Raw genomic sequence first — 13,113 nt, 5'->3', positions numbered from 1 at the left:
GGACCCTTTCCACAGAGGGTTCTACATGGAACCCAAAATTGTTCTATGTGGAACCAAAAATGCTTCTCCCTGGAACCAAAAAGGGTTCTCCTATGGGGATAGCCAAATAACCCTTTTTTTCTAAGGGTGTAGGGTGTACAGTAGCAATAAATTCAGCTCTAGCTTTGGAGGATGCAATGAAAGTTATTTTCCATTATGCATGATATCAGTGTGGAATGGACAAGTTAACTTCAGTCTCTAAGATTGTAACCGATTTGCACCAGAAAGTGAGGAGACTGCATTAGAAAGTGAGGAGACTACATTAGAAAGTGAGGAGACTACATTAGAAAGTGAGGAGACTACATTAGAAAGTGAGGAGACTACATTGGAAAGTAAGGAGACTACATTGGAAAGTGAGGAGACTACATTAGAAAGTGAGGAGACTACATTGGAAAGTGAGGAGACTACATTAGAGACTACATTAGAAAGCGAGGAGACTATATTAGAGACTACATTAGAAAGTGAGGAGACTACATTCGAAAGCGAGGAGACTACATTAGAATGCCGGGAGACTACATTAGAAAGTGTGGAGACTACATTAGAAAGTGAGGAGACTACATTAGTCTATTAGTGTATTGTCTGTGTCTGGTGGCCATGGGGTGTAAAGTCAACTCAGAGTCCCTAACCCTAACCCTTACAGCATGGAATGGGAACACATTCTCAACATGGTTAATATCAAATCCAAAATAACCACAGCACCCCGACGGTCGGTCTGTCTCACTGGATCGGGTTCCCTGTGATATTTGTGAGCATGGGTAGGAGTGTCTAGGACCATGGCATGTGATAGTCCTCAGGCAGAGGAACGTCTGTACAAGACGGAGAGAACACAGATTTATTGGATGCTCCGGAAAGGGCATCTGCATTCTGTATGATCGTGTCTGCGTTCCAAATGAAATCCTATACCTTTGACAAGAGCCTCAATGGGCCCTGGTCAAAAGTAGTGTACTAAATAGTGAATGGGGTACGATTTGGGACACAGTTCTACTGTATCTGCTAGACTTGCGTCAGAAGTAGTCACAAGATATACCTTCCCCCAACCTCACCAACGTCATTTGCCTTTCTGCAAGTGCATTCAGAAAGTATTCAGTCCCCTTGACTTTTTCCAAATATTTTTACATTACAGCCTGATTCTATAATTGATTAAATGTTTTTTTTCTTCTCATCAGGCTACCCCATAATGACAAATAAAAACAGGATTTTAAAAATGTGTGCAAATTTATATTAACCCCCCCCGGAAATATCACATTTACATAAGTATTCATACCCTTTACTCAGCAGTTTGTTCAAGCACCTTTGGCAGAGATTACAGCCTCGAGTCTTATTGGGTATGATGCTTCAAGCTTGGCACACCTGTATTTGGGGAGTTTCTCCCATTCTTCTTTGCAGATCCTCTCAATCTCTGTCAGGTTGGATGGGGAGCGTCGCTGCACAGCTATTTTCAGGTCTCTCCAGAGATGGTCGATCGGGTTCAAGTCTGTGCTCTGGCTGGGCCACTCAAGGACATTCAGAGACTTGTCCCAAAGCCTGCATTGTCTTGGCTGTAATCTTAGGGTTGTTGTCCGGTTGGAAGGTGAACCTTCGCCCCAGTCTGAGGTCCTGAGAGCTCTGGAGCAGGTTTCATCAAGGATCTCTCTGTACTTTGCTCCGTTCATCTTTATCTAGATCCTGACTAGTCTCCCAGTCCCTGCCACTGAAAAACATCCCCACAGCATGATTCTGGGACCTTCAATCCTGCAGACATTTTTTGGTACCTGTTACGTTCCCCAGTTTCTGTGTTCTGTTTTGTATTTGAGTGTGTGTTTCAGGAGATGGCTTCCTGAAGTACTCCCCAACCAGCTGATTGGTCAACCCCAGGCTAATTGGTGATTGGAGCTGACCCCGCCCCCTCGTCAAGAAGCAGCTGACTCTAATCACCATTGCCACCTGAAGATAAAAGCCAGTGTTCTGCCCCAGGAGTTTTGGAGAGAGAGGAGATGAGATTTGGAGTAGAGATTTGGAGATTGAGAGAGAAAAATTAGATTGTGATATAGTGTGGGTTGGGTATCAGAAAGTGTGGTATGTAATGTTGTTGTTGGTAGCAGTTTTTCTATGTCCTGTGTTTGTGAGTGTTTGTGAAATCATTAATAATTACTCTGTTTCATTTGTTCCCAGGGGGGAAGGAGAAGGCACTTTGGGAGTGCTTAGGCAAGAGGCCCGCGGGCATACATATACCCGTAGTATATTTACTGTCTAGACACACTAGGTAAGACCTGGGCGGACCACCCCCTGTATTTTGGTTAGGGCACCAGGCGGTGTTAAGTTAGGTAAGTTAAGTGGGTAGGCAGGTTAGATAGGAGAGGGGGAATTTTGATATTTACTTTCTTTGCTTTGGTTCCGTCCAGCCCCTTTTCCCCATATTACCGTGTAAGAAAATAAATTCTAGTAAACGGTAAATTCTGCTTTTGTGTCATCCTTACTCGCACCTACAGTCCATACTTCTTGCATTTCAGAGAGTTGAGTTGTAGCAGGGAGTTGCGTTCCCTCTTCTCAGAGGCGTGCGTAACAGTACCTTTCCCCAGATCTGTACCTCGACACAATCCTGTCTCGGAGATCTACGGACAATTCCTTCGACCTCATGGTTAAGATTTTGTTCTGACATGCACTGTCAACTGTGCGACCTTATATAGGTGCCTTTCCAAATCAGGACCAATCAAATCAAATGTTAGTCATCTGAGCCAAATACAACAGGTGTAGACTTTACTGTGAAATGCTTACTTACAAAATGATGTGATGTGAAAGGATGTGACAAACTGAAACTAGCAGCAGCAAGAAAAAGCCCCCTTTCTTATACACCGACTTCACTCCTCACTCTGCAACCTCACTTATTATCAAGTTTTAGAGTGGATAATAATAAAGATCATTTTTTAAGGATTTATAGGAGTTAATTTGGCTTTGTGTCACTTTAAATCCTAGTTGAATATATTGTTTAGTTAGATCAAAGGAAGTAATTGCCCTTGTTGATGTGGTTCATCTCCCTAAAATCAGTTACTGGGAAATTACAAAACACTAGGAACACCTGCTCTTTCCATGACAAAGACTGACCAGGTGAATCCAGGTGAATGCAAATGATCCCTTGTTGATGTCACCTGTTAAATCCACTTCAATCAGTGTTGATGAAGGGGAGGAGACGGGTTAAATAAGTATTTTTATGCCTTGAGACAATTGAGACATGGACTGTGTATGTGTGCCGTTCAGAGGGTGAATGGGCAAGACAAAATATTTAAGTGCCTTTGAACGGGGTATGGTAGGAGGTGCCAGGCGCACCGGTTTGAGTGTGTCAAGAACTGCAATGCTGATGGGTTTTTCAAGAATGGTGGTAGGTGCCAGGCGTACCGGTTTATGTCAAGAACTGCAACACTGCTGGGTTTTTCAACAGTTTCCCGTGTGTATCAAGAATGGTCCACCACCCAAAGGAGTCCATGCCCTAACGAATTGAGGCTGTTCTGAGGGCAAGAAGGGGTGCAACTCAATATTAGGATATTACTATTGTTCTTAATGTTTTGTCCACTCAGTGCATATACATATATGTCTTAATATATAATATTTTTATAGATCTTTTCAAATGTCTCAGTATTACAGTGATGTTAATCTAGTCTATTAAGTAACTGAATAGAATAAATTCGGAACTTAATGAATAGAAATATAATCTGAAACGCTAGAACTACTATGTCTATGAATGAGATGTACAGTATTTTCAATTATCATATGCATTATATTTAATGTCATACTTTTTTGTCTGAGATGTGGATGTTAGAATGTTTTGTGTTTGTGGCGTGCATGCCTTGCATGTTTTCATGGCTGTGAGGAGGGGGTGTTTTAGACCGTTCCAGTGTGATGGTGGTCTTAGCTAGCCTGGCTGACATGACCATACACCGAGGAAGAGCTGTTACTCACTGGTCTGGAAAGGAGCCCGTTTGTTAACTCAATATTCACACAATAATTGAGCGGGCACATTGATTAGTGTTTTTTTATGATTATTTTTATCTGCTGGGTTGAGACGTCTTGTTGTTGTCCCCCACAGTGAAATTGGAGGCGGACTATGGATCCGTCTCCGTTGGTTCGTACGTCTCAGACACCACTGGACAGATTTTGATGAAACTTGGGTGAATTATGCAGTTTGCCGGAGAGATCCAGGTATTTACAAAAATACTCTGATTTGCCCAGGAGGGGCTCTCTAGTAATCAACTGAAATTCCAAACTTAGAAAATTCCTATCTCCTGTCCCGTTTGAGCTGCTGTCATGAATGTTTTCCACATATGCATCTCCTCGTGAGAAACACGTTCCCCATAAGGACCTTGATTTTGTAAAAACATTCTCTGACACTAATCCACACAACAGTTTGAACAAATGTCACTAATCCTTGTTAAGAATTGAAAATCCAACAGTTGTAATGGAAGGGGGTGGCACTCGGGAGCTGTGTGTGGTTGTCCATGGGGGTGTTTGAGTGAGAGACTGGAGGAGAACCAACCAGTAAAACACAGCCACATTCATTATCAACGCACCGAACAAAATCAAAACAGCTTTTCCAGACTCTGAAGTCAGGAAGACTTCAAGTTTGGTATCAGCCAGTCCAGTTCTTTGCAGGTCTGCTCTCATCACACCACTAGTCAACAGAGCCAGTGTGGTTAACACCTCTAGTGTCTGCAGCTGTGGCTCTTTCCTGCGTGAAAAGCTTTACAATTTTCACCTTTCTATTCTCTCTCAGAAAATGTGAAACCTCATGTGACATGCATTTTTACACCAAGAGTACATTTTCTGGGTTATGTGTTAAGGTCAGTTGACAAACAGAACTTTGCCTCTAGCTCACATTGTATGTATGCTTGATTTGTTGTAATTGTGTGTTTCAATCCATTGCATAGTATTTTATTGAGACTAATTATTTTTTTGACTGAGATCACATTCTCATTTACAGCAACAACCTGGGGAATAGTTAAAGGGGGACAAACAAGTCAATTGGAAGCTGGGAATGATTAGGTGGCCATGATGGTATGAGGGCCAGATTTGGAATTTAGCCAGGACATCAGGGTTAACACCCCTACTCTTACAATAAGTGCCATGGGGTCTTTAGTGACCACAGCAAGTCAGAACACCCTGTAACATCCCAGCCAAATAACAGCACCCTACACAGGGCAATCTGGGGCAAGAGTGCCTCCTACTGGCCCAAGAGTGCCTCCTACTGGCCCTCCAACACTACTTCCAAGCAACATCTGGTCTCCCATCCAGGGACCAACCAGGACTAACATTGCTTAGCTTCAGAGGCAAGCTAGTAGTAGAATGCAGGGTGGTATGCTGCTGACAAATTATGCACATTAATGTTATTGACTTGGAGCTACTATGAAGAGACTCTTGTCTTTCGGTCTTCATTCATTCTTTATTCTCCCTGTCTCTTTAAAAAAAAAAAATAATAATCACAAATGTAGAGATAATATCCCCAGAAAGATGGGGAAACGTTAGTTTCAGATCCTGTTTTTGGTCTGTAGTTGCAGAGTGAGCGCAGTTCTGGACTTAAATTGAATGTCTTTTTTGGTGCCATCCTGGGTGAAAAGGAGTCTGGAACACGCTATGGGAAGTGAAGTGTAGATGGAGTTTCACAGGAAGTGACATGACAGTTTAGAGAAAGTCAAATGAGATGCCTGATGTCTCTGGAGGTCAACCAACACCAAGGTTATGGGAGAGTGGGGAAAGAGACATATGGCCAGCTGATATAGCGCAATGTTAAAGTAAACATTAAGGTCATTTAGCAGGCACTTTTATTCAAAGCTTCACATATAACACAGATTGCCGGTTTCAGTGTATGTGTATGCAAGATCAAACCCATAACTTTGGTGACGTACGCAAGCACCGTGCTTTGACCAACTGAAACAATGGAATGAGATGAGAATGACATCTCCACATGGTCAACACTGGAAAGGAAAGGGGGATACCTAGTCAGTTGTACAACTGAATGCATTCAGCTGAAATGTGTCTTCCAAATTTAACCCAACCCCTCTGAATCAGAGAGGTGTGGGGGGCTGCCTTAATCGACATCCACGTCTTCGGCAGGGAAAGTATCTAAGGAAAGCCCATTCTGACTGAGGAGGCCTGTGGTGAAGTACGTTTAGCCACTAGTCACACACTGACTTTATACATTTAAGTAAATTAGGGCCTCTCATATGCTCTAGAGGCACTTCATGATGATGTCAGAGCACTTCATAATGACCACCTATAGGGGTTTGGATTTGGAATTAGGCTTTAGACGGGTGCTTCCGGTCTTGAATGTTCAAAATGTTCACATAGTTCTTAAAAAGCAGTGCTTTGAACAAAATGGTATTTGACGCACTTTCCATTAAAGCTACAGTAGAGACAGCATGCATGATTTGAGGGTATGTGTGTGTCATATCTCTCAAATCTCATGTAGTTTGGTTTTTCATCCCGACTTGGTTTTCCATTCAGATAGAAATGGCCTTAGAGATTTGCTGTGGGCAGATGTAGCCGTAGCTAACCCTGCTCTTTCTCTTTCTCTACCGTAGGCTGCCTTCTGTCAGGTCACACTTCTATGTTAGATACCAGTGAATATTTCAATTTTTTTTTATAGCGATGCAAAGTGTACGTATCCGGACCATCAGTTATAGGTGAGCAAAGGTACACAATGCTTCTGCTGTCTCATTCTGATGAGGAGGAGGATGATGAGGAAGGAGGATGTTGGGAAGGAGGATGATGAGGAGGAGGATGATGAGGAGGAGGATGATGGGAAGGAGGATGATGAGGAGGAGGAGGATGATGGGAAGGAGGATGATGTGAAGGAGGATGATGAGGAGGAGGATGATGGGAAGGAGGATGAGGGCATACTTAGAACTCGTTTGCTTTGTTTGTATTGCAGTGCCATAACAAGGACAATAATCATTTTCAAAAAGGCATACACGTCAAACTAAAACAGTGATGTTTTTAAAGTAATACATTGGTTTTATTGTCTGTTATCTTTTTGGACTAATACCATATAGGTAACTGTCTGCCGTCATTGGAAACATCTTAAATGTCACTTGATATTTGACACTTGACACTCCCCTCGCTCAAAACAAAAGCAGGATATCAGTATCAGCATCATCAGTATAAAGCTGACCACAGCTCCAATCCAAACCACTACACAGCAAAAACCCTCTTCATATACAAAAACCACCGAGAATGAAAACACAGAGGAACACTTGGCTAGAGAGTCATCATCTCTTCCCCCACAGACCAGTAGGAGAGGGCAGATTATTAATGCTCTAATTATGGATGTCACTGTGTAAGCGATTCACTATATTATGAAAGTATTACTTAAGTATTTTATATTTTCGTACAGGCATATACATTCCTACCTCATTCAAAAAGCATGTTCCCATGGTATATCGAATGTATAAAACCACATGTGCAATGTACTGTACTTCAAGCATTGTTTACTGTCACTGTGAAAGAAAATACCAATAAAAAGAACTGGACTGAAATGAATAGATAACAAATGTCCAAAAACACAAGGTCAGTCGAAACACAAACATAATGTACGTCAGTCACCTTATCTCATTCCTTTTCTGGACGGGGTTGATCAGGTTGCACAAACAGTGTGTGTGTGTGTGTGTGCGCATGCCTGCCAGTGCAGTTGTTGTCTGTGGTGTATGCTTAGCCTGTGTGTGCTTGTGCGTGTGTAATACTCTTCCTCTCATTCTGTGGAGAAAACAGTTTTGTCCTGCTTCTCTCTGACTACAAGTGGAGCAATTTGCTTTGTATATACAGTGAATAAATGTAGAGCTATAGATCTGCTTGTAGAGACTATTTACAAATTATCATCATAACTGTAGCATCATTAATGAACCTGTCTGAGTGTTGTCTCTTATCTTATAAGGGGTCCTCAGGCTGCCCTCTGCTGGTTCATTCTTTCCAGTGTTGGTTAATGAACCTGTCTGAGTGTTGTCTCTTATCAGGAGTCCTCAGGCTGCCCTCTGCTGGTTCATTCTTTCCAGTGTTGGTTAATGAACCTGTCTGAGTGTTGTCTCTTATCAGGAGTCCTCAGGCTGGCCTCTGCTGGTTCATTCTTACCAGGGTTGGCCATGGCAGATCCTGAGAGGTTAGCCATAACCCTAACCCTAGCTTCATGTCCACACCCCGGCTCAACCTTGACCCTAGCTTCATGCCCAAACCCCGGCTCAACCTTGACCCTAGCTTCATGCCCAAACCCCGGCTCAACCCTAACCCTAGCTTCATGTCCAAACCCCCGTTCAACCTTGACCCTAGCTTTGTGTCCACACCCTGGCTCAACCATAACCCTAACCCTAGCCATAATCCTAACCCTAACCCTAGCCATAACCCTAACCCTAACTCTAGCCATAACCCTAACCCTAGCCATAACCCTAACCCTAACTCTAGCCATAACCCTAACTCTAGCCATAACCCTAACCCTAGCCATAACCCTAACTCTAGCCATAACCCTAACTCTAGCCATAACCCTAACTCTAGCCATAACCCTAACCCTAGCCATAACCCTAACTCTAGCCATAACCCTAACTCTAGCCATAACCCTAACTCTAGCCATAACCCTAACTCTAGCCATAACCCTAACTCTAGCCATAACCCTAACTCTAGCCATAACCCTAACTCTAGCCATAACCCTAACCCTAGCCATAACCCTAACTCTAGCCATAACCCTAACTCTAGCCATAACCCTAACCCTAGCCATAACCCTAAATCTAGCCATAACCCTAACACTAGCCATAACCCTAACTCTAACACCAGCCATTACCCTAACTCTAACACCAGCCATTACCCTAACTCTAACACTAGCCATAACCCTAACTCTAACACCAGCCATTACCCTAACTCTAACACCAGCCATTACCCTAACTCTAACACTAGCCATAACCCTAACTCTAACACCAGCCATTACCCTAACTCTAACACCAGCCATTACCCTAACTCTAACACTAGCCATAACCCTAACTCTAACACCAGCCATTACCCTAACTGTAACACTAGCCATAACCCTAACTCTAACACTAGCCATAACCCTAACTCTAACACTAGCCATAACCCTAACTCTAACACTAAAGCCTGTACACACTTATAGATTGATCATCACTGATGTAAAGAGAGTTTTGTTTGCATATTTAATCTGAAATAACCCCTTATCCAAATTGTGTTATGCCTTTTTGTCTGTATGTTGATATAGCAGGACGTTGTTTGTTCTGCATGCCTCTTCCCTCTTGGAATCAGAATGCCTCTGTTTGCTTCTTTGGAATCACTCAGCCATTGCCATAGAAACCAGAGGATATTGGGTTTCTGACACGTTCCCACAAACAAATGATCACGCCCTGAAAACAGTCTTAGGTTTACAATTATCGGACACTGTATTAAAAACATATTTTTTTATCAATTCACTATACAGATACACAGAGAGGTATAAAAAAGTGTGCAGGTATAATCAGTCATGTATTAATTGTATACAGCAACACGAAAATGTCCTTAAGCACACCATAGATACACAATACATAATCATGTTGTTTTCATGGCTCAATCTCACATTATATAGTGAATGAACAGTCTGTTGGTGCCATATTTCTAATTTGGAACAGTCTATTGGCTAGATCTATGTCAATGATTCAGTGCCATTTGTCATAGATCAGCATCTATTTGCCATCGTGTCGATTCAGCAGGCATCTACTGTTACCGTGAAACTGTGGTGTCTTGTCATTGTACATCTCATGTCATATATATCTATAGTCTGTTGATGAGGTTCAGTGTCTGGTAGCTCTATATACCTGTGAGGATGCAAACTCGTAAACGGGCCTCCTTCCAGACACAACAACAATCTGAGATCCACTGAGAGATCAGAGAATTTTTGACCGTAGAGCTCTCCCTCTCTCTCTCCTCCTTACTCTCTCTTTCCCTCTCTACGTCCCCCTTATTTTCTTTGTTTATTAATGGGCTACTTATCCTAGCCTGTAGCTGTTCTGCAGATCCCTGTGTAGGTGTGCATGTCTGTGGGGGCTGTGTGGTGAGGTCAGAGGGGGAGGGGCCACAGTCAGGGGTTGCTGTGTCACTGAACTCAGGGCAGCTGCTCTTACGATTCTGCTGGAAGTCAGAGGGCAGGTCAGAGAGGCAAGAGCGGGGGTAACTGTGTGCCCGAGGGTGGGACTGGCCCTCAGACACCACCCCATGTCTCCTTAAACCCAATTCCCTGATTGACAGGTGGAGTGAGCGGGGCTGCCGTACAGGAACTCTAAGGGGTCTGACGCACCAAGGCAACCAAATTCAGGTTCATCGCAGTTGGAGTCTTTCCCCTGTCTGCCGCATACAGTGATGAAGTCAGAGTACATCCCAGGCCTGTCCTTCCCATGGGACTTTTCCCTGTGACAACGTGCAGTGGTCTTTGGAGAGTTTTCATCTTGAACAGCAACCCGTGGCAGCCTTGGCCTCTGGTGCAGCGATACCTGCTGGCGAGGGTTGATGATGTCATTGGTGTGAAGGGAGGTGGGGTGAGCCAGGTGGCAGATGGACAGCAGGTAGTCCTCTGAGGAGAGGGTGTGTGGACAGGGCCCTGGGTGGGCGGTATCCCGGGCAGAGTGAAGGGTGTTGGACTGGTTCATCTGATTCATGTCTCTGACCAGGTCCTCGTAGCCCTCGCTGATAGTGGGCAGCTGTAATCTCCTCTTCTGGGACACCGGTTTGGACATGGGACTCTTGGCTGCTGGGAGAGACGGACATAGAAATACGTCAGTCACCAAGAGATAATATTTGAATCATATCGGAGTGGCTGTCCTCGTGGACGTGGGGTCTGACATTTGGGAAATGGGTATCTTATGCATACTCTGATTAATCATATTTGATAACTGTTCCTTTCAATGCTCCCCACAGAACCACATCAACACCATTCTATACCTGGTAACCTAACACCATTCTATACCTGGTAACCTAACACCATTCTATACCTGGTAACCTAACACCATTCTATACCTGGTAACCTAACATCATTCTATACTTGGTAACCTAACACCATTCTATACCTGGTAACCTAACACCATTCTATACCTGGTAACCTAACACCAGTCTATACCTGGTAACCTAACACCATTCTATACCTGGTAACCTAACACCATTCTATACCTGGTAACCTAACACCATTCTATACCTGGTAACCTAAGCCCCACAGATCCTTCTATTTCTCTACACTTACCCCGCTCTCCTCTCCTCTCCTCTGTTTTCTCAGAAGGAGCTGTGTAAATACGTCCGTGAGACAAACACACCATGACCATTGCTACATAAACACACTGGTATATAAATACCATAGATACCATACCAGCCAGCCAGAACCTGCCAGAACCAGCCAGAACCACATACTGTAGCCTACATTTTCTTATGCCACCCATATTGTTTCAGCCCTGAATGCAGCCCACAGACTATTTCAGTACCAACCTCAGTGTCAAAAATAGCTCCAGCCAAACCCTAAAGCCTCTGTCAGTATCCTTCAAGTTGGAACAACTGCTAAATATAGAACCACACCTAGCTGGTATACAGTGACTCAGAACCATACTAGCATCATTCCTATACATAGCAAAGATACAGGTAATTGCCAAAATAATGGAAACACCAACATAGAGTGTCTTAATAGGGCACTGGGCCACCATGAGCTGCCAGAGCAGCTTGATTGCAGCGTGGCATAGATTCTATAAGTGTCTGGAACTCTATTGGAGGGATGCCACACCGTTCTTCAACGAGAAATTCCATCATTTGGTGATTTGTTAATGGTGGTGGTAAACACTGTCTCAGGCGCTGCTCCAGAATCTCCCTTAAGTGTTCAATTGGGTTGATATCTGGTGCCTGAGACGGCCATGGCATATGGTTTACATTGTTTTAATGTTCATCAAACCATTCAGTGATGACTCATGCCCTGTGGAGTCATTGTCATCCACTCCCATCAGGATAGAATTGCTTCCCCATAGGTTGAAGGTGATTTTATTTATTGTTATTTAACCTTTATTTAAACTAGGCAAGTCAGTTAGGAACAAATTATTATTTACAATGATGGCCAACTCTGGCCAAACCCTAACCCGGACGACGCAGGGCCAATGGTCCATTATTTTGGCAGTTAGCTGTATATTAGAATCATTTATATAACCTAATACAGTAGATAAACTTGTAGGTTTAATGGTATGTAGCACAACTGCTTTGCAGACTCACCTGTAATAAAAGGTGTAGTGTATATCCAAGTCTTTTCTCTGCTCCTGTAGCGTGTGGCTTCTCTCGTTAGCTCTTCAGGAGAATCTGTGAATGAACGTCTGTGCAGATAAGATCTGGCTGCTTTAAAAAAAGAGAAGCAGCGATGCTGGTCTTTGAGCGCGCTCTGTGGCTCTAACTGTCTCTGACTGTGTCTGTCCTGAGGCAGCAGTAGACTGCAGATTTATCTCCTCCCTCTCTCTCTCCTTCCTTCTCTCCCTCAGTCTGCCCTGATTCTAAATATAGCATCACCCTCCATTTCCTATCCCTGAGCACTGTCATTGGACGATTGTGTTGATGGAGGGAGACAGAAAGAGAGGGGTAGATGAAGAGATTGAGTAAAAAAATATAGAGCTATTTTTTAAAGAGAACAGAGGTAAAAGTGGGGGCAGGTTGAGAGAGTTGTGGTAAAATAACATTTCTCACATTTCTGTGTGTGTGTGTGTGTGTGTGTGTGTGTGTGTGTGTGTGTGTGTGTGTGTGTGTGTGTGTGTGTGTGTGTGTGTGTGTGTGTGTGTGTGTGTGTGTGTGTGTATATATATATTTGGACAGTGAAGCTAAATCTTTTCTGTCACCTTTTATTTGAGGGTATATTCATACATATCTGTTTTACTGTTTAGAAATGAAAGAACTTTGTGTATCTAGTCCCCACATTTGAAGTCATAGATATTTGGTATTTATAGTATATTAAAGTAATCAAAAGTTTAGTAGTCCCATATTCCTTGCACGCAATGACTATGTCAAGCTTGTGACTCTACAAATGGGTTGGATGCATTTGTTTTGGTTGTGCTTTTCCCAATAGGAACTGAATGG

General features: G+C 43.2%; 1 protein-coding gene across 4 annotated transcripts; it reads right to left on the bottom strand.

The window, feature by feature from the left end:
- Positions 1-5,521: 5,521 nt before the first annotated feature.
- On the bottom strand, positions 5,522-12,697 carry LOC129827820 (uncharacterized). Of its 4 annotated transcripts, none has more exons than XM_055889019.1 (2): positions 12,265-12,697; positions 5,522-10,774 (listed from the first exon to the last, which is right to left on the bottom strand). In XM_055889019.1, exon 2 carries the CDS (start codon positions 9,113-9,115, stop codon positions 8,042-8,044), a length of 1,074 nt encoding a protein of 357 aa, XP_055744994.1. In that variant the 5' UTR covers positions 9,116-10,774; positions 12,265-12,697; the 3' UTR covers positions 5,522-8,041. The 4 variants fall into 4 exon arrangements, with proteins under 4 accessions (XP_055744994.1, XP_055744995.1, XP_055744996.1 ...); XM_055889020.1 differs by having other exon boundaries at positions 5,522-10,771; XM_055889021.1 differs by having other exon boundaries at positions 9,411-10,774; positions 12,265-12,557.
- Between the last annotated feature and the right edge of the window lie 416 nt (positions 12,698-13,113).

The sequence above is a fragment of the Salvelinus fontinalis genome, chromosome 29 (assembly GCF_029448725.1).
Source record: "Salvelinus fontinalis isolate EN_2023a chromosome 29, ASM2944872v1, whole genome shotgun sequence".
Classification (NCBI taxonomy): Eukaryota; Metazoa; Chordata; class Actinopteri; order Salmoniformes; family Salmonidae; genus Salvelinus; species Salvelinus fontinalis.
The sequence above is the reverse complement of the archived record's forward strand: the minus strand, read 5'-3'. Positions and strand labels throughout refer to the sequence as shown.